The 27,589-nt window shown below is 41.3% G+C and overlaps 2 protein-coding genes across 3 annotated transcripts; one reads left to right on the top strand and one right to left on the bottom strand.

The window, feature by feature from the left end:
* Nucleotides 1-480: 480 nt before the first annotated feature.
* On the bottom strand, nt 481-6,885 carry LOC148714155 (uncharacterized). The gene is made up of 8 exons (XM_089930408.1): nt 6,477-6,885; nt 3,977-4,062; nt 3,460-3,892; nt 2,662-3,378; nt 1,712-1,797; nt 1,300-1,627; nt 856-1,215; nt 481-759 (listed from the first exon to the last, which is right to left on the bottom strand). Exons 1-8 carry the CDS (start codon nt 6,477-6,479, stop codon nt 481-483), a joined length of 2,292 nt encoding a protein of 763 aa, XP_089786534.1. The 5' UTR covers nt 6,480-6,885.
* A 12,134-nt stretch (nt 6,886-19,019) lies between these two features.
* LOC103714299 (succinate dehydrogenase subunit 5, mitochondrial-like) lies at nt 19,020-26,601 on the top strand. Of its 2 annotated transcripts, none has more exons than XM_008801503.5 (4): nt 19,020-19,386; nt 24,215-24,519; nt 24,635-24,820; nt 26,115-26,601. In XM_008801503.5, the coding sequence occupies exons 1-4, from the start codon at nt 19,215-19,217 to the stop codon at nt 26,169-26,171; spliced, it is 720 nt and encodes a 239-aa protein (XP_008799725.4). In that variant the 5' UTR covers nt 19,020-19,214; the 3' UTR covers nt 26,172-26,601. The 2 variants fall into 2 exon arrangements, with proteins under 2 accessions (XP_008799725.4, XP_038989190.3); XM_039133262.3 differs by having other exon boundaries at nt 19,100-19,386; nt 24,206-24,519.
* Nucleotides 26,602-27,589: the final 988 nt, after the last annotated feature.

Here is a 27,589-nt window from a genome sequence, read left to right as displayed (position 1 = left end):
GGACCCGGGAGTCAAGTTCGGAAACCCGACTAGACTCCCCGAATAGCGGCACGAACAGACCTAGCCCGGTCTTACTTGAAGGGCTAAGGCCCGACCCCGGTGCCTTGAGAACCTAAAGGCCAGGCATGGCAACTTCTGCGATTCTAAGATCCGAGTTATAGGACTTGGAAAAATTTTCTAAAAAACCGGGGCTCGGAGCTCCCTTTGGTCGGAATGACTGGGATCCGAGAAAGCCCAGATATAGCCCAGGAAAGAGGGCGACTTTGTTAAGCAACCCGAAAACTAAAATACAAAGTTAAAAGTCGGTGAGACGGTTAGCTAAGACTCTAGCCTCATTCACGACAGGAAAAGGAAAGACGAGCACAGAATGACAAAGTATTTTCTCATTGATAAGGGGTCGGAAGGCCAATTACAAAATTGGAGGTCGGCCATTCAAAAGCCGACCTCGGATACAATGAAAAAGAAAAAATACGCCCAGTCTTAAGCGGCGGCAGCAACATCCGCGGGGTCGTCTGGCACGGCGATGACCTCGGGACCTTCAGCCGGCACAGGCTCGGGGTTGGTGGCAGGGGCCTCGGGTGCCGCATCCGGGACGCCGTCCGTCTCGGCCACCCTCGTCGAAGGCTCGGTGGGGTCATGTTCGTACAATCCTGCCTCGGATGTCAAAATGGCAGGAAGGTCTTCCGTGTCGGACCCGTAGCCCAGGTTCATCCTCGAACGGACCGTCAAAAGGTCGAACTGGGGGCAGAACCGGGCCATCTGCAGCCGGAAGTTCTCGAAACCCCGGAGGAACCCGTCCACTGTCTCCTCCTCGAGCATGTCGCGGAACTCCTGCGACCCCTTAAAGAGATCCACGGCGTTCTCGGCTCGCTCGAGCGCCCTCCTCTCCCGGGCCTCGAGCTGCTCGATTTTGAGGCGGGAGACTTCGTCTTCGTACTTGAGGCCCGCAACCTCGGACTGGACCTCCCCCAAGCGCGCCTCCGAAGCGCGCAAAACCGACCTGGTCAGGGCGTGAGCAGCCCTTTCCTCCTCAAGCGCCTCCGCCATAGCAAGGCGCCCGGCCTCGGTGGCCTCTCGCCGAGCCTCGGCCTCGGCCAACGCCGCCTCCAGCTCGGCGAGCCTTTTCTTAGCCGGCTCCAACTGCCGGCTGACCCGCCGGGTCTCTTCCTGACATCCCTGGGCGATGAACACCAGGGTGTCGAGCTCGTGAATATGCTGTAAAGAAAGAGACAAAATGATCGTGAGTTAAAAACATATGGATTCGCTAATAACTTTAAGGAAATCGAGAAAAGGACTTACCCGGGCGGTGTTGCAGTAGATACTGTCAACGACCTCTTCCAGCGAAATGTTCCGGAATTCGGCCCGGTCCGCCGGAAGCATCGCACGCCGGAACACGGCGCGTGCGACCTCAGCATCATGAATAGCTGAACTCCCCTCGGGGATAGGGGAGTCCAGCTCATCCGACTCCTCTTGAAAGTACCTTGAGGAGCTCGGCATGGAAGGAGCGAGGCCACCTCCTGATGAGCTCGGGGCCCCGGAAGCTAATTTCTGAAACCTAGCTTTGCACTGCTCGCACAACCAATGCACTTGTAGTACATCACTGTCTGGTATCTTGTCCAGGCAATATCTGGAACATCACCAGTAGTTCATCTTATAAAAACAAAAAGATACATCACATGAATTGAACATTGTGTAAAGATTGGCATCATACCGATGCTCGGCAGCAATCATGCAAATACTGCAGTGAACTAAAAGCTCTGAGTAACCTGTAACACCACATTTCTGACAAACAGTTGCCTACAATCAAGGAAAGATAAAAATCCAGCATTCACATTGTTAATTCCTTCTATCAAATTGTTAGAAAATATCTAACATACACAAGAGGACAAATACGATTTATGAAACAAGATATTAATGCCTGAACCTCATAGAATGCAGAGACTAGAACAGTTGTCAACCTTGCTTGAGGGCTATGCTTAAATCCAAACCATGTATTGTAAGATACAACTGCAATGCAAGTATGGTTGTAATATGCAACAGAAACATGGATGTATATATTTAATCCTCCAAAACTAATCATACATTTAAAATCATTTATTGCCAGACATCCAAAAGGTATAAAGCATCAAACACAGCAGTTCCAACCTTGGAATTGAATAAACAAACTTACGTTGCATTTCCAATTTTTTATACAAATATTTTCATTTTCAATATTACACTTAGTTAATTTAACATGTACATATAGTCACACAATTCTTTAGACATGTAATGCAGAAAATTAAAGCATATTACATTTAAACATCAAAAATGAACTCACTAAACCCTTGGCCGACCAGCGGAGGAACTTCAAGAGTCAGGAGTCGGCGAGACGCTACCAAGAGTTAAAAAGAGGAAGGACGAAAGTGAAATGGGGAAACACTTTGTTTGCATTAACTTTCGTTGCATCAGGGCCGAGACCCATACAACATGGCAAAACGCCAACATACAAAGAAAAGAACAAAGAAAAGTACAGAGTCAGCTTGGAGGAACCCCTGGGTCGGGAACGGCGAGCACGTCCGCGAAGGGTAGGGAGACGGTTGGAGAATCGGCAGGCAATGGCATCGGAGGGGAGTCGAGGAGGGAGACCCCACTCAGGTCAATTCCGGGGTATTTAGCGGACACCCTTGCTAGGCCTTCATCGAAGCCTAAGGCAAAGGAGTCGGACCCCGCGTCCGACATGTCACGGATGAACTCGGCGGACTGACGATAGGCCTGTACCGCCTGACGCCCGATTTCCGCGCTCTTCTCGGCCAGCGCCGCCTCCGCTCGCTCCGTAATCTGAGCTTTCGCTTCCATGACCTTCGCCACAATCCGGTCGTCCGCCTCGGAGGAGACCCTCAGCAGATCGGCCCGAGCCTCCATGTGCTTCGCCTCGGCAGCGACGCGAGCAGCCTCAGCCTCCTCCAGGCGCGAATGAAGCTCCTGGTTGCTCGCACGAGTCCCCTCCAAGGCCGACTCCAATTCGGCCAGCTTGGCTTCAAGAGATCGGATTCGGTTGCGGGCGTTGTCGGCCGACTGCTGGGCCTTCTCCCACCTCTCCCGGAAGTCGGCAGCCTTCCGGGACTGCTTTTCGGCCCGCTCCTCCGCCTTCCTGATCTCGCTTTCGAGACCCGAGGCAACCTTGAGTTGCTCCTGAGCATCCAACAGTTGCCTCTCGAGGGCAGCGAAGCCGAGTGCCCGCTCTTCGGCCACCTGGAGCCTCGTCTCGAGGTCCCTGGTCGTCCTCCCCGCCGCAGCCTGGCCTCCCTCCTCTACAGCTTTCAGTCGGCTCTCGGTCCTCGCCAGAAGCCTCGCCTGTTCCTCGTGGCTCTCCTCCAGACGGATCATGTACTGGGCGAGCTAAGAGATAGGAAAAATGAGAGCGTCAGACGGGGATCAACAGAGCCTATAAATGACGAAAGCGACCAAAAGAACACTCACCGACATGAGACAGACGCAGCTGGCAGCTCCGACTTCAGGGATCCTCATCTGCCGGACCTGCCTACGGTCCCTCTCCAGCAGCACCGTCTCGACGAGGTTTCGGGCGCCGGCGAAAGTGAAGGCCGACCCCGACTTCGCCCCGGAGCCGGACGGTGGTTCTGCAGCCTTACCCTTACCCATCGCTTGGTGGTTCTGCAGCCTCGGAGCCCCGGAGCCGACCTCGCGAGCAACGTCGCCAAATTCGAGGGCCGAATTGTCCTCGAACAGACGACACCCGGGCTGGAACGGCGTCCTCTTGGGCTTAGAAGGAGCGAGGCCAGCTCCTGATGGGCTCGGGGCCCCGGAAGCTAATTTGTGAATCCTAGCTTTGCACTGCTCACACAACCAATGAACTTGTAGTACATCACTGCCTGGTATCTTGCCCAGGCAATATCTGGAACATCAACAGTAGTTCATCTTATAAACACAAAAAGATACATCACATGAATTGAACATTGTGTAAAGATTGGCATCATACCGATGCTCGGCAGCAATCTTGCAACTACTGCAGTGAACTAAAAGCTCTGAGTAACCTGTAACACCACATTTCTGACAAACAGTTGCCTACAATCAAGGAAAGATAAAAATCCAGCATTCACATTGTTAATTCCTTCTATCAAATTGTTAGAAAATATCTAACATACACAAGAGGACAAATACGATTTATGAAACAAGATATTAATGCCTGAACCTCATAGAATGCAGAGACTAGAACAGTTGTCAACCTTGCTTGAGGGCTATGCTTAAATCCAAACCATGTATTGGAAGATACAACTGCAATGCAAGTATGGTTGTAATATGCAACAGAAACATGGATGTATATATTTAATCCTCCAAAACTAATCATACATTTAAAATCATCTATTGCCAGACATCCAAAAGGTATGAAGCATCAAACACTTGCAGTTTTAACCTTGGAATTGAATAAACAAACTTACGTTGCATTTCCAATTTTTTATACAAATATTTTCATTTTCAATATTACACTTAGTTAATTTAACATGTACATATAGTCACACAATTCTTTAGACATGTAATGCAGGAAATTAAAGTATATTACATTTAAACATCTTTTTCTTATACAGTTTGGTCAGGGGCTTAGAACCTTGAGTGATTCAATGCCAAACTTTATTGGAAAGGTGTTAGTGCAATGCTTAGTAATGCTCAAGCAAAACCGTTAACACGACACTATGAAATTTTTATTATCTTAGTGAAAATAGTGACAAAAATTCCTTACTGCAACCCCTCTGAATCAATGTTTCACATCTTCGTATTGTCTCTATCGATTCTTCATCAATTTATCACAAAACACAAATTCTGCATAAATCCTTCACCCTATATTTTACAAACCGTGTCCTTATCCCTACTATTTAGAATCAAACTTATGAATCCTCCTTTGCCTATTCATAAACAGGCTTTCCAAAATTTCTTTCATCTCTCTACCATGTGATATCTTGCCACATCTCCTTCCACCAAGTCCATAAAAATCCAACAACCTAAACTATCTTAATCGATCCCTGACACTGTCAAATACAATCTCAATGGATTCTCCGACGCTTTGTCATCAATTAATCAAACTCAATCTCTTATCTCTTAGATACTATTGAAACCATAAAAGCCCAACACAGCGACAACCTATTACTTTCACTCGTAAAAATCCAAAATTCATACCATTTCAATCAATCCATCTCGAACATATTCAAAACAGTTCAGAAAATCTTACACAACTTATATGATCTCAAACGATTACCTAACACTTTGTCCTGAATTGATGAAACTTCATTTTCTAAAACTTAATTTTTTGTTGAAAACAGAAAACAACATTGACTGTCTACTACTTACAAAAATTCAAGAATCCACAAGATCTTAAACAGTCCATCTCAAATGTACCTAGAACATTGTTGACAAATCACATGCATTCTATACAGTCTCTATCAATTCCCCAACACTTTGCCCTCAATCAACAAAACTCCATTTCTTCATATTAAATCCTGTTGAAGTCATAATGATACAGAATGATCTATGGACCAATCTAACCATTTTGGATAAATCTGAACAAACTGTAGAAGCAAGATCCATCACAACCAAGACTTAGTCAAGTACCAAATCCACAGGAAGCTATAACTTCTAATCCAGAAAGAATTTGACAATGCAACTGAAATGGAAACAATGTGAGAGTCAAGAACTAGTTTCTACCCAAATAAAAAAAAATATATGAAATTTTTTAATTTTGTAATTTATACCTTTTAATTAGGAAAGAAATCTAACCTAATTTGGATTGGACTTCTTAGAAAAATTTTCATCCTATTCTAACAAGAAATGGAATCCAAATTAAAGAAAGAAAATGGATCTCTATTGAATAGTTGAAAACTTACAAATTCTCCTCTTCTAATTAAAAAAAGTATCTGACTCAAAAAACAACAGTTTATAATATAAATAGGGAACATATATCATGATTTTGAAGAACGGGAATAGAAAGAGTGAAATCATAGATCATAGACTCCACTTTCCATCCACTAAAACGGGAGAAAGCAAAATTTTATTGCTTATATTTTATTTGAAAATTTTCAGCAGGTTGAAACAAATCCTTCCTTTTCTCTGGCCGGATCATATAAAAATTCTAGCCATCACTAACCTCCTACTTACACTTGCACATAGTACAAAATCTTATAAAACTCTAATATCCCCAACATGTTATCGATAAGAAGATAATACTGCTGCCTCCAAAAGCCCATAATTTCTCACATGTCTTCCCCTACCATATCTAAACAACTATCAACAAACAAAAAAAAGCATGCAAACAAAAAAAAAAAAAAGACCTAGAGAATCAAAACAGCGAACCCTATCCAGATTCAACGAAAAAAATCCACATTACAACTTCAAAGAAGTGCAAAACAACTTAAACCATATAAAAAAAATTAAACACAAAATAGAGAGGGAAAAGAAAATGGAAGGAAAACCATTGAATAGAAACATACCATCTCCCAAATCTCGGAGTTCTGACGCGCAAGAAGTGTTCGAAAGAAGAGGAAGAGCCCAACGCCCAAAACTATAAAAAAGAGTACGGATTCAAGAACCAAGAAAACAAACACCAAAGGAACGAACAGAAGGTATCAAAAGAAATGAAGACCCGAACAGATTTCAGTACGTCTCCATGAAGAAAAAAGTCTCATTAACCAACGAAGAAAAACAAAGGAAACAATATGCAAGAGAGCTCAAAAATAACCGAAAAGAAGGGAACAATGGCGCAGAGAGGGGGTGAGAAACAAAACCAAAGAGAGCTCCATGACAAAGAGACAGAGGAAACGAAGGCAGAAAGACGAGAAGACGGAGAGACGGAGATCAGGGAGAAATCCATCACTACCCTCACGGCGTATTTATAGGACGCCACGGAGCGCGACAGGGGAAACGCAAGAAAGGAAAACGGGTCCCCTAGCCACACCAAACCGCCCCTACGACTTGGGTAAAGATTTTTTCAATTTTCTTATTTTTTAAAAAAAATAACTCTTATATCAAGATGTTTCTATTATTTTTTAATAAATTAAAATATTCTTCTGAAATTTATATTTATTACATCCGCATCCAAATAATTTATAAAAACTACACGCACAACTAATTAAATTAACAGTATTAATAAAATTATTTATTTTGTATAAAAGATGAAAATTACTCTTAAGTGAAAAAAATATACTTTTTTATATTCTTTCGATGGTGGTTATATCATTTAAGGTTATTTTGATCATTTTAATTTTTTTTAATATAATATTTTGATTCTATTTAAAATTATATTAAGTTATGAATTAAAATGTTGGATGAAACTAAATCTTAGAGAATAAGCTTAGATTTTTTTATTATTAGATGAAAGTGTAATTTACTTCTAATTTTAAAGGAGTCCTTGGACTAGTGTAATAACCCAAAGAACTTCTTTTTGAGACCTGCCAATGGAATGGTCGAATGGGTCTCATGGACTAGTGTAAAGTTGTAGGATAGGGTACCATATTTAGACACCAAATTTATTAGAAATGAGAATAAGGATAAAACAAAGCTATTCTAGTTAATGCTATATAAGATTGATTGTTACGGAGAATGGTCATGAAAATGCTAGATCTATACATGCATTTATAAATTAAATGTGCAAACAAATGTTGAGTTAGCGGCACATGGCACAAAATTTCATAGACAATCATATGAAAATTGATACATGTCCCCTAAATCAATTGCCATTTCATGTTTGGTTCTTCTTGATGAATAACAATGTTTCTAATTTTTTGTTTCACGGACATTTTATGCTTTAGTCCTTGATCCAGTCTATAGCAAATTTAACCATATGTCAATGACTAACTATAAAATTCTTTAAATATATAAAGATTAATCATCGACATAAGTCAAACAGATGAATAGGCGCAAAGTTTTCTAAAAGCCAAATATTCTTGCATAATATCTTTCATAATTTATTTACTTTTCAAAATTTTAATTTGAAAATTTTATTTTTTTTTTAAGTTTCGCAAGCCTCTTTTACAAAAATTGATTTAAGTGCATGTAACATTTGATGTTAGCCAAAGTACCTATCCACAATTTAGGATGAGCACATGATTGGGAGCTTATATGCTAGTAAAAGGATGCCAAGTTAAGGTTCAAAAAAGTAAGGTCACTGAAAAGGTAAAATAGATCAATATATACTATTCAAGATATACAATTGCAAAGAAGGCTTGCAAGAGTGCTATACTTGTACACTAGTTTGGAAAGGAAGCTTACGCACGTTATAGGCCTGACTTTGAACTACTAAGAATAAATTGTTGGATGCTACCATTCATTGGTGGTCCAAGATTCCTAGGATTCACACGCTCGAATCTTACTAGCTTGGACATGAGTTTCTATAAATACGCTTACATGACAACAATCTAAACACGTGTAAGTTTGTCTAAGGAAATAGGCAGCAAGACAAACTGATCATAATGAGCGGTGATAATCCATTATGGGAGATCAGGCAAATTGTTAAACGTTGATTTAGTGCAAGATAGTCACTTACTTTTAGATAACGAGACAGCACAGAGCTGATGTTGACTATTACCATATTATGTGCCAAGTCCCTATTGCGTGCTCGATGTTGGGAATCATTGCCGCTGAGATTTATTTCTATCTGTATTCTTTAGTATTATTCTTTAATAGTAATCAAACTTTATTCAAAAAAAATTATGGCAAGATATAAAAAGCACTCTAGAATGTATGGCAAGGACATGCACTATTGTTAAGGCTGCAAATAGATCGGATTGACCTATGATCTGACCTGACCTGACCCACTTAGATCCGATTCGATCTATTTTGAAGGACCCGTAAGACCGAGTCGGATTTTAAAATCGGACCCGTATTATTTTTTGTGTCGGCCATTTGGGCATGGAAGGAGCGAGGCCACCTCCTGGGCACGTTCGGCCTCGGGATCTCGGGGCTGCTTGCTTCAGGGCCCCTGGTCGGCTCGGGCCCCGGGCGCTGTGAGGAACCCGAAGCCGGGCCCTCCCGATGGGCAATGGGGGCAGGGCAAGGAGGGGCCGCTGGGCCCGCGTCGTCGACGACCCTCGCCCGCCTCGGGTCGGCTGTGGAGGCCCCCGCCTCGGGGCCACTCGTCCCGGCCGACGTGGAAGCGCCGGCCGACCTCGCCTTCTTCCGAGGCTGGGGCATAGCTCCCCCGGCCTCGGCCTCTCGCCTCCTCAGGCGGGAGAAGAGGGACACGTTGCTGGTAGGCATGTGGGGGATGTCTGAAATCAAAAATTTCCCAAGTGTTAGACCAATATAAACGAAAAGAAAAGACAAACAAGAAGGTAATGCAACTGCTCTTACCCTCGGGGCGCGCCGAGCTCAGACCCACGCTCGCCAGGGCGTCCTCCCGTAGGAGCTCGGTCAGGTCGTAGCCCTTCCCGAGGGCTCGCAGAGAGTCCAGGACCCTCAGCTCCCTCCCCGAGGGCTCGGAGAGCTTGTTGAGGGCCTTCAACCGAGGGTGTCCCCACCTCGGATTGAACCCCCACGGCGCCTCGGACGCGAGGAAGAAAAATTTCCCCTTCCACTCATGAATAGAGGAAGGGGCCCCGTGAAAAAGCGACATACCGCCTCGGAAGGCGAAGTATAGTCACTCCGCGTCTGCCGGGTTCTTCTTTAATAAGAAGCACCGACGGAAGACGCTCACGGTAATCGGGATCCCATGCCCGAGACACAGGGAGAGGAACCCGATGATGGTTCTCCACGAGTTCGGAGCAAACTGTGCTGGGACGAGTTGGTACTCGACCAGCAAGTTGTTCACGAACTCATGAACGGGGAACCGCAGGCCCGCCCAGAGGGTCTCGCGGTGAACCGCGATCCGACCTGGGGGCGGCCGCGTCACCCTGTCTTCCGGCCCCGCAGTTTCGAGGCGAAACCCGGGCTGGAAGAAAAACCGGGAGCGGATTAACTCCAACTCCTCCCCCGACAGACTTGACCCTACCTCCTCCGGACCAAGACCCATTTCACAGGAGAGCGAAATGAAATTAAAAACAGAGGATGAAGATTGGGGAGGAAAAGAGAAGAGGAACCCTAGCAATCACAGGGTAGGGACCTACTGGACATTGCCGGAAATCGCTCCGGGCACCGACGACGAGGTTCGGTTGAGGAAGGAAGCAAGGGAGAAAGACAAAATGAGAGGCAACCAAATAGAATCCTTAGGGCAGACTCGCGGGGTTTATATAGACCCCCCCTGACGGCCCAGATCAACAGGGTCGGTTTCCATCTCCCGACCAGATTGCGCCACGTGTCGACCTCGGAGGCCGAGGCACCGTATTCACTCCGGATCAATAAATTGGGTACGAAATCGAAGCCCTGTCCCATCGGATCTCGGGGCCTCATAATGGGTCCGCAGAATCGAATCGCCTTGAAGAACGAGCGGACGGCACCCCCGCTCCCCTCATTTAATAAGGCCCTGGGGCACGTGGAGCCACGATGTAGCCTCCACCTCGCCGGATCCATAATCCAGTAATACGAGATCGGAAGCGTCCGACCCTAGGTCATGCCGCGTGTCCGTTTTGAAGCCTGTAACGGCACACTCATTGATGAGCGGGGAGTCTCGATTACGGGATCGAGGCGCCGCCTCGTCGAGCTTGAGGACCCTCATCATGGGTCCGCCGCACAAAGCGACCTCGACGATCCAAGAGACGCCACCCCCGCTTCGAGAAGCGTAAGGATACGAACTTCATCATAAGTTCGCTGAATAAAGCAACCTCGAGGCGCCAAAGGGCACAGGTTTCACCATAAAAACTCCGAGAAACACAAGGATGCGGATGAGATTCGCCCCCCAACTTTAATGATAGACTTTACTTCCCACGTCCGAGCCCGCAAGCCGCTCGAACTCGGAAGTCGGGGATAGTGTTGGGGGAATAAGATTTTTCCCCCCAATGACACAAATGCCCCCAAGAAGCCGCACAATCGCCGACCCTGGACAGCCGAAGTCGGCGTCCGACCTCGGAGCGCCCGACCTCAAGACATCCGACCCCGAGACCTCCGACCTAGGAAAATCCTGATGATCAAAGTCTACCCTTGTCAACCACCTACTACGGCCATGCCCCTCTGAGGTCCGGCCGAGGACCATACCCTGACGCCCCTCCGGCATTTATTGCGCATGGCCACTGTAACCCTCCGGTTCACTCAACAATTAATGCGGATCTCCGGCTTACTCCACAATTAATGCGGATCTCCGGCTTACTCCACAATTAATGCGCATGGCTCCTGTCATCTACGGATCCTCAGCTCTCCACAGCAAGTTAGCCCAGCAGAGTCTAGTCAACTATGATAAGTCTCTGATCTCGGCCATACCTCCGACACCAATGCAATAATTCGCCTGGCAGCGCCCCAGTTCGGGTCGTACGACGACCTCACCGCCGACATCAATGTAATAATTCGCCTGATCGTGCGCCGACCTGGACAACATGCCGATCCGTACTACGGCCTCGCCCCGTCACATCACAGGTACACCGACCCCCGCCTATAAAAGGGAACCTTGGCTTCCCAGGTGAGGGGTTGGAAAATTACGCCTTCTACAAACACTATTGCTCTCCTTTTTACACACTTTGCCCCCCTCTCTAACTTGAGCGTCGGAGGGCCGGCGCCGGAAAGCCCGGCCACCGGCTTGTCTGCAGGCACCCCAGACGGAGGACGCCGCCCGCCGACGGATCGCCGCCCCGCCGCGAGGACATGCTGCTCCTTCTCTCCAACCACCCCAGACGGAGGACGCCGCCCGCCGACCGGTCGCCGCCCCACCGTGGTGACCTACCGCCGCTCCCTCTCCTCGACCGAAGATTGCCCCCGGGTCCAATTTCCAGCAACAAGACTATATGGGGTGATAAAACTTACGAAAAGATAAAACCAATGATGCCTTGATCTTCAAAACCAGTCTGACTGCAACTACGAGAAGATCCAGATGTGCCCCTCATCGCTCACGCGTAACATCTTGATTTTCCATCAGAAGTAATACCGTAAAAATGGGTGTTATCTTTGCTAGTTTATGTAAAATTTAATTTTATCGTAACCACCACAAAATACATCGCATCACCATATTGAAGACTAGTTTTGAATTAGAGTCCAAATCAAATTAAAACAACTACAGCAAATTCTGGTGTGTGTTAGTATGGGCCACATCCGGATGGGCTCAATCGAAACAGTTTGGCCTTCTAGCTAGGTTGTGAAGAAAATTTAGAAGAGAAGAAGAGAGAAGAATAGAGATGAGAGAAGCTGTGGAATGAATGATGATCCCATTATTATCAGTCGGTTTGAACTACATGAGCTTATATAGAGCTCACTCCCCAGTTTAAAGAAATACAACAGATTGTCGTTGGGAAAACGGATTCTGGTGGGATTCCGTTTCAGAACAGAATTAGTCGAGCTTGAAACATTTCAACTGAAACGTTTTGGTCTGAGGAGGGAAAGGGCTGTAAGGCTTTCGGTATCCGTTGAGAGGTTGGTCGCATTATAGTTTCCAACCATCTAAGTGACCAAAATATTGTTGTCCGTTCCTGTTTACCTAAAAATATGCTAAACAGATCGTTGTTAGAACCGACAAACAAAGTTTAAATTAATTTTACTCTTACCTGTTCTACTCGAAGAATAGTGGTCGTAAGAGGTCGATCCACAGGGAGACGGTTGGAGTTGCATAAAAATCAAAACATTCACTCGGATTCGAAATCGATTTTTGAATGATAGAAGAAAAACATTACTTCGAGGATGTTAAATGATTCTCTGATCTACCATAGAATGTTTTCTATTTGAAAATAACGAAAAGACAGGTTCTTAGAAATCGAAGAGCATTTATAAATTTGATGAAAAAGAAGAGCTCTGGCATAAATTAAAATGGATGAAAACAGTACTAAGAAGATTGAAGCCTGGAACATAAATTGCATAAAAGAAAATTTAATATATTACATAAAAAATTACAGAATCTGCATAACAAAATAAAAGAATAGAAATTAAAATTGCAACAGAAAGAAAAAACATAAAGCTCTCAAATAAAACTAAAACTAAAACTAAACCCAAGAACACATTGCTCTGTTTTCAAATTTCTTTGAAAACAGAGCACGGCTTCTTTTTTTCTTCTCTTCAAACAGGGCTATCTTCTCCCAGCCGATGGCCTCCTTTGTTTCTTGGCCCCCAACCGAGAGCTCCCTCCCTCCATGGTGCAATGCCCCTTATATAGATCCCCACAAAATATCAGCCAGCAAGCACGTGGAGAGTAGGGGAAAACAGACGGATGATCAATGGGAGGAAGGAGAGGGCGGACGCGATCTGTGAGGCGGACGCTTGGGATTTCAAATTCGGAAGAGAGCTGGACTGCCGGTGATGCGTGGGATGATTGCTCGCGGATGCTGGAGACGTTGATCCGGAAAGGAGGATGCTGCGGGATCACTGGGAAGCATCACGGGATGCTGAGAGGCTGACTTGGAACGGACGCGAAGGAGGCTGGGAGAAGGACGTGATCCATGGAGGGGGTGATTCACGGATGGCTGAATCACGGGTGATTGCTGGGACTCCGGGAGCTTCGAAGAATTCCTTCTTTGGACCACGGAAGCGTGGGAGTGCTGGGTCGGAGGCTAATTTGGACGATAGGGAAGATGCTGGATACTTGCTTGGAATGCTCAAATGGAGAAGGAAATAGACATGGATTTCCTTCTTTGGGCCACGGTTGAGAGGCGGGAGTGCATCACGGGATGGACGTGGGAGGCTGAAGAGCACTGCAGGATTCTTGGATGCGGGATTCGGGAAGCTTGGACGCGGCTGGAACACTGCGGGAGGAAGAAGATGAACAGTGTTTTCACGTAATACTGTTCATATGAACAGTGTCATCGCGGAATACAGTGATTTCAGCGATGAATAGTATTTTCAGCTATTTTTCATTGGATTGGAGGTTAAAAAGATCTTTTTGTGATGAAGTGAGAGTCAGAATCTCTATTTCGGAAGAGTGCGGGTGCTAATCCGGAAAGGAGGGAACGCGATGATCACTGGAAGATCGCACGCGGGCTCGGATGTTTGGGTGCAAATGTGCTCGATTAGATCATGGCAGGATTGGGCCCGTGCGGTTTGGAGCCATGATGCATTAAAATTTTAATTTGTAATAACCTGTGTCAAACAAAAATATAATATTAAACCAGTGAATTTATCATTATCAGTTAGTAATAACACTAATTTAGGTGATATGTAGATCGCACTTTTATGCTCTCATCATGACGTAAGTCACAACAACATATGATTGCCGCAATCAAGATGCGATGACATTACAAAAGTCACACTAAAAGATTGTTAAAAAAGAAACTCTTAACAAAAATCACCGAGATAAATCAAACTAGCATGATCAATATCTTTTGCTAACAATCATTCTTGACCGTGAGTTCCCTACTATAGGAAAAAAGAATATATGAGAAAAAAAAATATTGTGGAGATCTTTTTATACCTACCTTATGAGGCAGACATCATTTATATTTATAGTTGAGAATATACAAGAGATTACAGCTAGGATGATACAAAGATAGAAAAAAATAACAAATAGATCCCTAGGATCAATTCTAAATTTATGCTATTCAAAATTCGAAATTCTTAGAATTATGGATCCTTAATAAGGGGCTTGATATGGAGCAGAGATGAAGATACTGCTGCTACCTACATTTCAAAGTTTTCCTGCATGTACCCCTCAAAAGCACTACATTTCTCCGTTGAGGATACTTCCATACATCAGCTGGATGCTTTGGACTTCGAATTTCCTCATGAAAGAGCAAGTCAGATGTGAACCACAAGTTTTCCCTCGGAAAGTTTGGACACAGGTAGTCGTATAGACTAATACGTTATTACTGGGTAGTTTCTCTTTCTAATTTGCATGCCGGAGAAAATGATAGCTCTGGTCCAACTTTCTCATTTCTTGTTGAATAATGAACCACTCCCTTTCCTTATTTCTTGTCCTCTCCATGGATGTAGTTCGTTTCTCCTTCCCATCCTTGTTGTTTAGTTACGTGCCAGCTCACACAATTTCCAACAAAGATATCATTCCAAATGCAAATGAGTAGCATAAGTTTCGACAGGGAACAATGCAAAACCGACGTTTTATTTTTCTAAGTGATCCTTTTCCTTGATCTTTGAACACGTACTTGAGCAACCCGGATTGGAATGAGTGATTTCAGTGCATTAGAAAAGAGTTCTATGTCTTTTGGGCCATGTCACTTGTGATATGGAGCTTGAATAACCGTGAATGTGGACAGAACATTGCAAATAGTAGTGTCTGTAAGAGATTTATTGACAAAGAAATCTGCATTCAAGTGATTCTAGAGAGAATCGGTAATGATGTATGCAAAAGTGCTTGATAGGACCAGTTGAATATGCATAAAGATAATTGTGCAATATGGTATTGAAAAGTAAATCAAATGGTGCTATATTATGGAATCTGCATTAGAGATCAAGGCAGCCCATAGTAATTATATTGACAACTGATGCTGTTATTAAATTAATATGGTTCACACAAGAGAACAACTTGTATGTATCATTGTTATGTAAAAGAAGTTAATCAAAGGCATGTTTGCTGATATCTTATTTTATAAAATCTACTATCTTGCACACCCTAGCAGATTTTAGATTTTGCAAGAATATGATCACTTTGTCGAAAGAGGCATATTATAGGCATGCATTTGTAGGCCACAACTGCTTACATATGACATCAACCAAAATTACCCCTTAGTACCAGATACATGATTATTCATTATCAAGAGGAAAGGAGTTGGAGGGAGGGAGGGAGGGAGGGAGGGAGAGAGAGAAGGTACCATATTTCAAGTTGGAGGTGCAATGAGAAGTGCTCTGTTGAAGCTTGTCATGAATTAGAGAACTTGATATTCTTTTACTGCACAATGCATATTGTCACAAATTTGATTGATATGTTTTTATTGTAATTTGTAACAAATGCACAATACATGTAAATTTCAGTAATTTTAGGAGTAATTTTTATCCTCTGTCAGTCTGGTTAACAGAATGGCCAAGCAATCCTAAGTTAGAGAAAGGCTTGAGAGACTTAGTAGGAGTAAAGACGACTCTGAAGATAAAGAGAAAATGGTTGGGTGATGATAAAGATAGTTTGACAAAGGAGACTATCTTCTAGTCCTAGAAATGATCATACTGAAAATTGAAGCTGTAAAGATGAAAAGCATGAAGATGGAAAGCATAGAAAAATATACAGGGATGATTAAGGCTTCAGCAAGGTTTCATCTGTGAGGTCTGTCTAATAGAATGCAAACGTTGGCAATTATCTTCTGATATCCCGCAGGCTATAATCCTTGTCAAATCAATTCATGTACTTATGAGGTTGTTATTATAATGGCCAATTTTAGTTAATGACTCACAAAATAGAGATATCGAAGTTTCGGGTTTTGGTCAGATTTGGCTTATACTTTCCAGTTGATTAGGGTATATAGGGGCACATTGGCATTACCAGGCTTTGGTGCTACCATGACAGTGACTATCCAATGCAGATTCCAAGTGTAGATCAGTTACTGAATTTTAGGTTTTCCAAGCTTCTATTTTTTTCTGAGAGAAGTGTAAAGCAGTCTTAACCCATATATTCTGAGTTTCTATCAAATGAGGAGCCATTTTGGTCATGTCTGTTATCATCTTCTTTTGATGAATTCTATTAGAAGCCTTATTAGAAAATATTCACTGCTAAAAAACATGTTTAAAATTCATATTGTTCCTAGAATGGATTTTCTGTGTCCAACATTTATTGGTCAGCCAGTTAAGGTTTCAGGTAGTGTGTAGAGAAAAAGCTTACTTGAACATGAGAATCGAACTTCATTCTAGCTTAAAGCTTTTTAGGCTTCTTCAAAATTTTAAGGCTGAATTAAACTCTATATACTTTAAGACTCCAGGATATTCCTCATTGGAACCTGAGGAGCTATCAAGGCTTTCAATATTATTATTGTCCTCTACTTCTAGTTCCTTGGTTACTAGTCTATGATCTTCGGTCTCCTATGCATACTTGCCTTTGAATCCAGTTTCCAGCAGCCACATTTTTCAGGTCCTCCTTAAAAACTATTTTAATAGTGTACTCCCTAAACAAGGCATTATCATCCTCATTAGTCTCATTAAAATAACTTAGTGCCACACTAGTATCACTTTCACTATTACAACCCTCATCACCATCTTCACCTTCTTCAGTGGATCTCTTCCCACGGCTTCCACTAGTAACTTGAACTGCTGTATTAATAGTACTCTCTGCATCACCTTGTCCACCTGCACCCTCATATGCACACACTTGAACATTTGCATCCGCAAAACCATCACTGGAAGTCTGGAAACCATCATTTGTCACAGACCCTTCATGTTCACCAGGCACTTTAGCACCCACATCTATAACCTGTGATCTTTCAGCCTCGCCTTTTGTCACTGACAACTTCTGCTCTTTTAGCATCTCCACCATAATCGACATCCATTTGTCCAGCCCCATGACCATCATTAAGATCAACTGCTACACCCTGACCATTCATATCCTCTACCTCGACTTGGGTAAGACGACCATCATCTTCCTATGTTGATGGCAGTGAAGAAGGAAGAGGCAGTGGAACACTCTAGCAATCCATTACTTCTTGAACTCTATGCTCAACATAGATATGTACCATATCTCTTCCCTAGATAGCTTGTAGCATGTTCAGCACATCTCTATCATTGTTCATTGGTTTCAAATCATCTTCTGGACTTGTTTCTGGCACCAGATAGTAAAATTGGGAATAATCCATATAACCCAGTCCTTTTTGTCATATCTTCAATCTCTATCAAGGAAATCTTATTTGGATCACAATTGTCATAGCAAGATACATATCCCCCATTATAGTGCATGATTAGAGTGAAATGCAGTGACCTACTATGGTGTTATTCAATTTAGGATAAAAAACTAGACAAGCATAGTAGGGACCATAAAAATTATGATACAAAACTGTGATTAACATGCTAGGGATCACATCAGTATTTGACTTGCAATAGAATAAGAGTTAAACTTAAACTACTATAATTGTTATAGACAACTAAGCATGGGGACTTTGTCAGAGCATGAGACTATTGCTACACTTTGTTCCAAAGCATATAGACAACTAGCATAAATAAATAATATCTCGAAGTATCTTAGGATACACTTTGTCCCAGTTCCAAAGAGAATATACTTCCTACTTTTACAGAAACCATGTATGATAAATAATATCAGAGAAAACTAAGACTAAAACCCCTAAAACGGAGCCAAAACTATAAGAAAATTACACCATGCATGATTTAAGTAACCACATTCTATTTGTAGCCATAGAACAAATGAAACCAGAACCACGTCTCAAATCTGACCTCATATATCAACTATGAGAAAGAAGACAATAATTTTGTTTGGATTTAAGTGAATTCATAAGCTTATCTTTCAACAACACGGCCATAGGACAAGGACATGGTGGAGGAATGGCCCGAGAAGGCACTTCTAGTTAGATTCCTCTTTTGTTTGCTGGAAATTTTGCTACTTTTGAATGCATTTTGCTTGGATTAGGATAGTGGGGTGCTATATCTTGATGCAATTTGCTTGGATTTAGACGGTAGGAGGAGAGAAAGGCTAGTTTTAGATTTTTAACCTCGATACTGCTTTAGATGAGAAATGAGAATATTACTTATTTTTTTTTACTAAAACGAATGTATCATATATTACGGGTACGGATACAACCAAAAAAGTTAAAACATAACAAGTTTCGGAGCACACCAGGTAGCTTTCTCTCTCCTATTTACAGAGTATATCTAGAGTGGTTGGCCACATATGAGGCCACCCAATTTACTGTTCTGTTGGCCTCTTCATACATATCTTCGTCTGCAAGTCTATCCCACCATAGACCATAGGCCGGATGTCTTTGAGCAACGGGTGGTAGTCGCCTACCCCACCCATGGATATTTTGGTCCTTTGATACCCATCATTAAGGGCTTTGCTACCTTCTAAATTGCCACAGAAAAATAACGGATTTGTTGCAAAAATTTAAACAAAAGGGGATTCATGTGAAAAATGTTGAAACATTAGGGACCCACTTTTCCATAAATTCTAAAATCAGCGGGGGTCGGTCGCACTACCACGGTCCGACGCCCCTTTCTTCTTGCTCGCTCTCCTTCTCCATCGTCCAGCTCGATCTCTCTCTGAAGCTGGTGGAGGATAAAGGAAGAAGATGGCTTCGACGACGACGATTCTCCGGTCTCTATCGTCGGCGGCGGGCCGCCGGCTCCTATGCCTCTCGAGGGCGAGCTTTTCCTCTCTCTCAACCGGCGCCGGAGCCCGCACCACCACCACCACCACCACCAGCATCTTTCGTCCACCCTCCGCCGTCAATCTCATATCAGGTTCCGATCCTATCTCTTCTTTCTTTTCCTTCCTCTTCTTCTGTCCCCTCCTTAATTTCAAGAATTTGAAGAAAGGAAAAGAGATCGTCTTCTTGAAATCACTTATCTCGAACAGCTCCTTTATTTCTTTCTTTCTTTCCTTGAAAAAAAAAAAGTTGTAGATTTGTACTTCAATTAACTGTAGGATCTGTAGATGGTGATTGTTATTTTCTTAGGGCTGAATTTTTTGGGTAAGTTTCCGGAGGAAGGGAGAAATTAATGGATATAGAAGAGAAGTTTAATCGTTTTCCGTTTAATAGGAGGAGATCAGGGTTTTCCTTTTGATCAGATTTCTTAACTAAAATTTGATGTTATTGATTTCACAAAGGGGTTCTCGGATGGAAGGACTAGCGGACTTGGGTTCAGATTTGTTTAAGTATGACAATAATATACGTTTTGAAATTTTTCACGATAGGACAAATAGATTGTCGGCATTCCATGTTAGGTTTATAGAAGTGGATGAAGCTTTTGCACAGATCAGAGTTTTTGGAACTGATGGGATGCCTGATTGACATAATGGTGCTCGTTCACCTGGCATGGGCGGTTTAACTGCTCAGAGAAATAATGGCTACAAGCATGCCACAGGAGTGGAGGGAGAGCATCGTTTTGCCAATATACATGAAAAGATGTTTTAGAACAGCTAGACTTAAGGGCTTTCACTTGAAGATTAAGACATGCAGGAAAAGAATTACTTCCATTTATGGAATTTCAACTATAGAAGAAGTGAAAAATGAATATGTTAATTTTATTCTGATGAACAAATTGTTTATGGATTACACCAGCAGAGGGAAATGATTCAGATTCAGTTAGAGTTGGGTAACAAGCGGTATTCCAAATAAATACTTGTCATAGCTCGTGTTGATTATGACTTCAGTGTGGTTTCGTTTGTAAGTTCTGTCCAACTGGATGCATGATACTTTTTGAGAAATTCTAAATAGAAGATCTTTGCTGGTATGGCCTTCTTATTCTACAGTTTTTGTTTAAATATATGATGATTGTAGATTACTGCAACAGGTTCTCATTGCAATAGACAAGTTTTAGTGATTTTTTTGTTTAATTGAGGTGCATTACTATGTTTTGTTGTAGGCATATAACCCTTACACAGAGGAAAAGTTATTCCTTAGAGATCTAGTCCAGGATTCAAGGTGTAGATCAGACAAAATTTTACATATTCAGAACCTTTATCATTAAAGGCTCAACAAGGGTGGATTAATAATTTTGGTCTTGTTTGTTGTTATCGTTAGTTGATGGATTCTATTGAGAGTTCTGAAAGTAAAGAGGATCATTGCTTAAATTATGTTTAACATTTACTTATTAATTGTCCTAGAATTTTTGTTCTATGTTTAATGTCTACTCATCTAGTTGCATCAAAAAAAATCATCCAAGTTCATGTGTGTTTTCAAGGAAAAGCTCATGGAGGGAAAATCTATTTTCTCTGGGCTCTATTTGATTGAGGCCAAGCTTTGTTGATTTCTTTTGGCAAGAGTTGGCAGACGCACATCTTGCAAGCCTTTGGGGATTCTAAATTCCAGTCCTCGATGCATCTGGGCAAGATCAGGGATCAACTTTGGTTGGGCCCTTGTGACATATATGACCTAGCAAGGCTCATACCTAGAGATATTCTTAGTTTGTACTTCTTTGTGCATGCATTGAGAGGTTTTCCCGCTGTAAACTTTAATAGTAATCCTTCCCATATAAAAGGAAATCTTGCTTCTCTTTGCTTGATCTTTCTTGTATTTCCTTGATCTCTCTGAGTAATATGAAGGAAGATATGGCAATGATGTCCTAAACATTATTCTCTTCCTCTGGCAGGATACTTTTGATGCTGTTGAGGGCAAGCTTTTTGTCCCTCCCCACCTTGTTCCATAGCATCTTTCTCCACAGCCATTCCACTTGTCTATCCCCAATGTCTATATCGTGCTTGGTTCCTCCACTATCCTTTTCATTTGATTTTGAATAATGACAACAGTAGAATGATATGGAGGGTATACTAATAGGAAGACTTGAACAAATTGCTTAAACTTGAAGTTCAAGCATGTTCCTCATCTTTTTCAATTGGGTGCACCTTCTCCAATCCTTCCTAATGGTTAATGGTAATTTGTCTTTTCATCTGTTGTTCCTTGAGTTAGTAGGTACTAATTATATTACTTAGAATGAGAATCCTAGGAAGAAGGCTATGGGTTGGATATCGAAGACCCTATGAAGTTTGGATATACATACAACATAAGGATAAGACAAGAAACGGATACGTCGATACAACAAATCTTGGAAAAAGGAAGATAAGATACAGCTAGGTTATGTCAAGAAATATATATGCGTGTATATGTATATATGTATATGCACACACACATGCATACATGCATCTGCATAAATACATATGTATGCATATGAAAAAAACATTCATAAAGCATAGTAGGTTAGCAAAATAACAATGCACATACTTGTTGCAGTAGCATTAACTATTTCAAGCTTATCATTGAGTCATGCCTCCACATACTGTGATTCATACTTCATATTTTTAAATTAATATCATAGTTTACAAAATTGATCCTCCCTCTCATTTTGAAGCTATTGGGAAAGTATCTAAAGTGTATCTGGAAAGTATTTGGGGTGTCTCTTTAACTTTGGAAAATGGGATACTTAATACAAGTATTGGACTTGTATTCGAGAAGTATCCGATGAGTATCAGTATTTGATACAAATATGATACATACATGGCATGTGATTTGAACTTCCCATGCCTCCTAGCCAACACCATGTAATCAAGCTCAATGTGCATACCACTTTTTGCTAGTGATTGTAAATTGAGTAGGTTGGTTGGTTTAATTACAACCCAACTCAAGTTGGACCATCCGAGCATTGATCCCTTACCTAAGCATTGTCTCGCTCCCAAAATTTCTACCCAAATAGAATTATTGTGGGTTTTAGGTTAGTTATGTCATTGTTGCTTCAAGTTATACTATTATATGGTCCTTGATTGTAATTCTGTAAGATTTTTGGTCTGTTAAAGATTCGGTTAGATTGAAGCTCTCTATAGAAATCTGCACTAGGTTTAGGTTAAACCATGTTTGAGGTCCAATCATAAAGAATCAAGTTTGGCTGCCTTGTTTAAGCCTTCATTGTGATCCCAATCCAACTAACAATTTGATTAACATTTTCTAGCCAAGACCAATGCTAGCCAAGTTTATAATTCCAAACACACCAAATCATGAGCTGGGTTAGGTTGGGATTTGAGCTAACTTAACCCAAACTGGACACACATTGTCATCAGTTTTACAGTAGGTCCACAGTCTAAGGGTCTGTTTGATTGCAAGAAAAACACATGGTGACCTAGTCTTCTCTTGGAAAACCTTTTTGCCATTATTTGTTGTGCAAGATAACTCGAACTATGAGGAATCATTTTCTTGTTTAATTGCTTTTTTTTTAAAAAAATATCATTTCTTCTAGCAAATCAAACAAATGAAAAAAAAACCCCAAAATCAAATGTAGTGCTTGGTTTTATCATTATATTATTTTTTTATTACCGTTATGTTTGATAAATTTATACTTGATGCTGGACGGTGACACTTCTTCTTTAGGAGCTTAAAAAGCAAATGGTCCTTATCTTCTTAGAATTGACAAATTTTACAATTGTCTAGATTTAACTGTACAACTTCTGGTTCCCCATTAATTGATGTCCACTTTGACTTCCACTCCATTGTGCCTTTTCTTTTTTCCCTTTCTATGGGCCACTTTGGTATACCTGTCAGTCTCATTTTGCAAGAGTCAAAAAGTGTATGACATTGATCAACTATCTTAAAAGATTGAATGTTTTATATTTGGAGGGTTATTTGGCATAAAACTGATAACCACTATCAAGCACCATATGGACCCACCATGTACACATTCATTGAAAGAACTCCAAGAAGAGCCTGTTCCATTGGAAGAAGTCGAGGAAGAGCATATTCCATCATAATTCTTCTCTTCCAAGAACTCGTTAGTAGAATCATCAAGATGAGCTGGGACACTTAGGAGCATGATTTTCAATTTTCTTATCGAAACAAATAGAAGTGGCTACCCCCCCCCCCCCCCCCCCCCCAACACACACACACACATGCTTTTAGAAATCTGAAAATAGAAAGGGAATGAGGTTTTTGCTTTCCTTTTTCCGGAAAACAGGAAAATGATAATAATTGGAAATGCAACCTAAATTTTCCAACAAATGTGAAAAACGGTTTTGAGTATCTCAAGTTTTATTATAAAACAAATAACTGAATAAAGGCTTTTCCAAGAAGTGACTGATATCCCAGACCTTTGTCTACTTCACCTTAAGTCCAGAACACAAGATCTTCTATACAGCTGCTGATAGGTCTAGATAGCCTTGTGCCAGTCATATTTCTGCAGTCAAACACAAGATTTTCTATATAGCTGATGATAGGTCTAGGTAGCATGCTGTAAAAACGAAGAAAAAGAATTTACAATGTTGCCACCATTTGGAGGAAAATAGGCAGCCATATTTATTCCTTATCTTAACTAGTTATTGAAAATAATTATATAATCAGTATGGTTTATCTTCCTGCTATTGCCTTTGGTAATCACATAGTTGCAACCGTGATGTTGCAAATTCATTTATTCTACTAAATCTGAAGCAATCCTTGTTTTAACCTGATGTCTCTATCATTTTGCACATGGTTTGTAAAATATTATACATCATTAGATCACATTATACTGTTCGAAAATCTTTTGATTTGTCTAGTCAAATTTTGGTTCTAACTTGAAGCTTGTTTTCCTTGTGTGCAAGCAATCGCAGATTGCAGTTTTCCTTTCACATTAAACATTAGGCGTGCATTCTGTTCAAGTGTAAGCCAGTTGCCTGCTATAACTGATCCTGATATAGAATCTGCATTCAAGGATCTAATGGCTATGAACTGGGAAGAAATTCCAGACTCTGTTGTGAATGAGACAAAGAAGGCACTTTCTAAAGCTACTGATGATAAGGATGGCCAAGAAGCTCTGGTAAATGTCTTTCGTGCTGCTGAGGCTTCAGTGGAGTTTAGTGGGGTTCTAGTTACCCTCAGAATGGCGCTTGATGATCTAAATGGATTAAGTGGTGAGGTCTGGGCATTTTCTCTGTTAGTTGTGTCACTTTTGTGTTGGAAAAATGTGCCAATTTGCACCTTGCTGCTCTTTGGTTTTACCCTTCGGTATTTTAATTAGGGTTATCCTGCAGAATGTGGGACGCTTACCAGATTATATAGAGGATGCCATAAGAGCTGCATATAAACGCTACATGGCATATCTGGATTCTTTTGGCCCTGGTGAAGCTTATTTGCGGAAAAAAGTTGAAACAGAGTTGGGAACAAAAATGATACACTTGAAGATGAGATGTAGTGGCATTGGTTCTGAGTGGGGAAAGGTAAAGTTGCCCTTTGGTATTGCATGATAAATAGCATATAGTTATATGAGATTGTACTTTGTGCTTTAAGTTCTTGAATTGTTCTTTTAACACAAATGCACCAAATTGCTACTTAGAGCAACAGGAAATTCTTCAGACATCATGCTTCCGTGACTAAGATAATAGTAGCACGCAACCTCCATGTGATCAGGAAGGTGACTGTAATCTTGTTGTTAATTATCTTATTCAGCAAGTCTTCACTGTTATCTTCCTCATTCTAGTGTCTGCCTTTAAGGAAGTGCATTTGCTGCTACTCTAATATGCTTGCCATTGATTTCCTATTCATCTGCAAAGAGAACCAAGGCTCATAACACTGTGGTCCTTGGAACTTCTATCTATATAGAAATTTATTCTCTATGTTCCAAGATATCATTTCTTTTTCTTTTTTTTTTGTAGTTTATCATTTCTAATACACGTTCAGCTGCTTTTCAGTTCCATTTCTTTTCTTTTCCAGAGGGCAGGAGATACCAACTACTATGCCCATTTTAAGAGTTGGTTGCAAGGAATATATCTTATTTATTTTATAGTATACATTAAAAATTTTCAAACCAATTGTTTATGCAAAACAAGACCCTGTGATCTATGGGGTTTATTATTATCTTTATATTGGGCTGTTTTCTCGATGTGGGAACTGGGAGTGCGACATCTGTATACTCGAAAAAAAGAGAACTACTCAGGGTATGTGTTTACCAGGATCCCCTGATTAGTTCTTAAATTTTTTCCATTCCAAGATAGCTATCTGGAATTTCTGCATCTTTCAGACCATTCAGGTTTTGAACTTTTAACTTCATTTTTACTCCCACTATAGTACTGTAATGTAATTCTGAACCAATTGATCAGGAAAACAGCCTTTTGAAATGGATTAGTGGAGGATTTTTTATTATATGCTGAGCATATGATAATACCTGTGACTTGAATTCTTCTTTTTCCCCCTTTTTTGCTGAGAGACCTGCAACTCGTATTCATCTCTTTCTTCATGCACTGCATGCTCCAATTTTCGTAACCTTCAGAGAAACATGCTTCTGGATAGTGATATATCATGGAAGATTTGTAGCTAGTTATAGGAAATGCTTGGTAAGGAACAGACCATGTTAAATTTTTACGTTTGGCTGCTTGGTTTTTTCATTCTGAATCTCTGATATATTGTTCAGATAAGGTTCAGGAGGATCAAAATGCATGTTTGCCTACTTTGTATCTTGACACTTGGACATCATACGTAACCCATCACCTCAGGCTTATCTATTTTCATTTCCAGGTTACACTTCTTGGTACTTCTGGGCTTTCTGGGTCTTATGTGGAGCTTAGATCATGAGAAAGATGGTGGGAGGGTGGCCAGGCTTCTGTCTTGGCTATTAATGGATGTTTATGAACTATCTTATGAATGAGACAATTTGATCAGTTAAGTCTCAAGTTATACTTGCAGGTTCAGAAAAATGGTTTTATCAAAATAAATATGCCTTTTGCAGTTGTGAGTTGGGAATGCCTTTCCTTCTCAGCCCCAAAAAGTTCATTTGATGGCATAAGGCTGCTGCCATTATTTTTGTCACAGCCATGTGATGGGATGTATGTGCCATGCTAACAGTGATACACAAGGCTTCTTATTAGTTGATATTCTTTTGTTGCTGATGATAGATCACAATTTACTTTTGTAGTCTTTATCTGGGTTGGGGTTATCTTTCCAAATTTTTATTCTGTCTATCTAAAATACTCTTAATTTTGAGGCTAGCTGTTACTTGAAGGTATGCAGGCATGCATTTGATGAAGTAAGTTAAGTGTTTGTTTTGCCTATATTTTTGAAATATGTGATTTTTTTAAGCTGGCGGTGACCCTTAGTGCAATGGTAAGGTTGCTTTATTGTGATCTAGATATTACGGTTTTCAAATATAGAAATAATTTCTTTGCATGCAGAGGTAAGGTTTTGTACATTTGACTCTCTCCAAATCCAACGGTAGTGGAGGTTTTGTGCCCTGAATTGTTTTTTTTTTATGATTTCCTTGAGCTCTGGTTGGTAAGTGGGAACAATTTCATAGCTTTTTAAAATACGGCTGCATGATTTGCATGATTGCATGTGTTAAGTAGGTATAGATTTGTGACTTTAATCTTATATTCCATTTCTTCCGCATAATTACGGCATGACTCTTACAAATACATGCAATATCTTCTGTTTTTGTTGAGCTGGATTATTTCTCAAGAATGCTTGACCTTCTGGTTTAGATGGTGTATTATGAGTTTTATTCTACCATAATCCGCTTTTCACAGAATTAGGGAATATTTGAATTGAAGCATCCTCCATCTATTAGTGGAAATTTTTGGGACAATAAAGTTATGTTTTTTTATGTTGAATATTCATAGTTATCTTTTCATTAGGCCTAGTTTGGAAACAGAACCTGATTGATCAATACTGTTCCAAAATGATCAATACTGTAGGGTGAAAACTTTGGAATAATCCTGTCTCGAGAGGGATGAAGAGGGTCAAAAGAGGAGAGTAATTTTTCCGAAATGATCAATATTGTTCTTGGTCGTTTCTGATTGCCTTCTTTCCATCCATCTTCTTCACCTCCTTTTCACTCTGGTCACAAGCACCCTGATTTGTGTTCCATCCAGATATTTCAAACCAGTGCTTCACCATTACTCTTTTTCACTGCTTGGTGGTCTGTTTAATCCAACCCTTGGGGTTTCTTTTTTGCCTTCTGCTTATCTGCTAGTGTTGAAGGTGTATGGTCATCAATC

Source organism: Phoenix dactylifera, chromosome 4 (assembly GCF_051530095.1).
Source record: "Phoenix dactylifera cultivar Ajwa chromosome 4, Ajwa_hap1_PhDact_Kaust_v1.1, whole genome shotgun sequence".
NCBI lineage: Eukaryota > Viridiplantae > Streptophyta > Magnoliopsida > Arecales > Arecaceae > Phoenix > Phoenix dactylifera.
The sequence above is the reverse complement of the archived record's forward strand: the minus strand, read 5'-3'. Positions and strand labels throughout refer to the sequence as shown.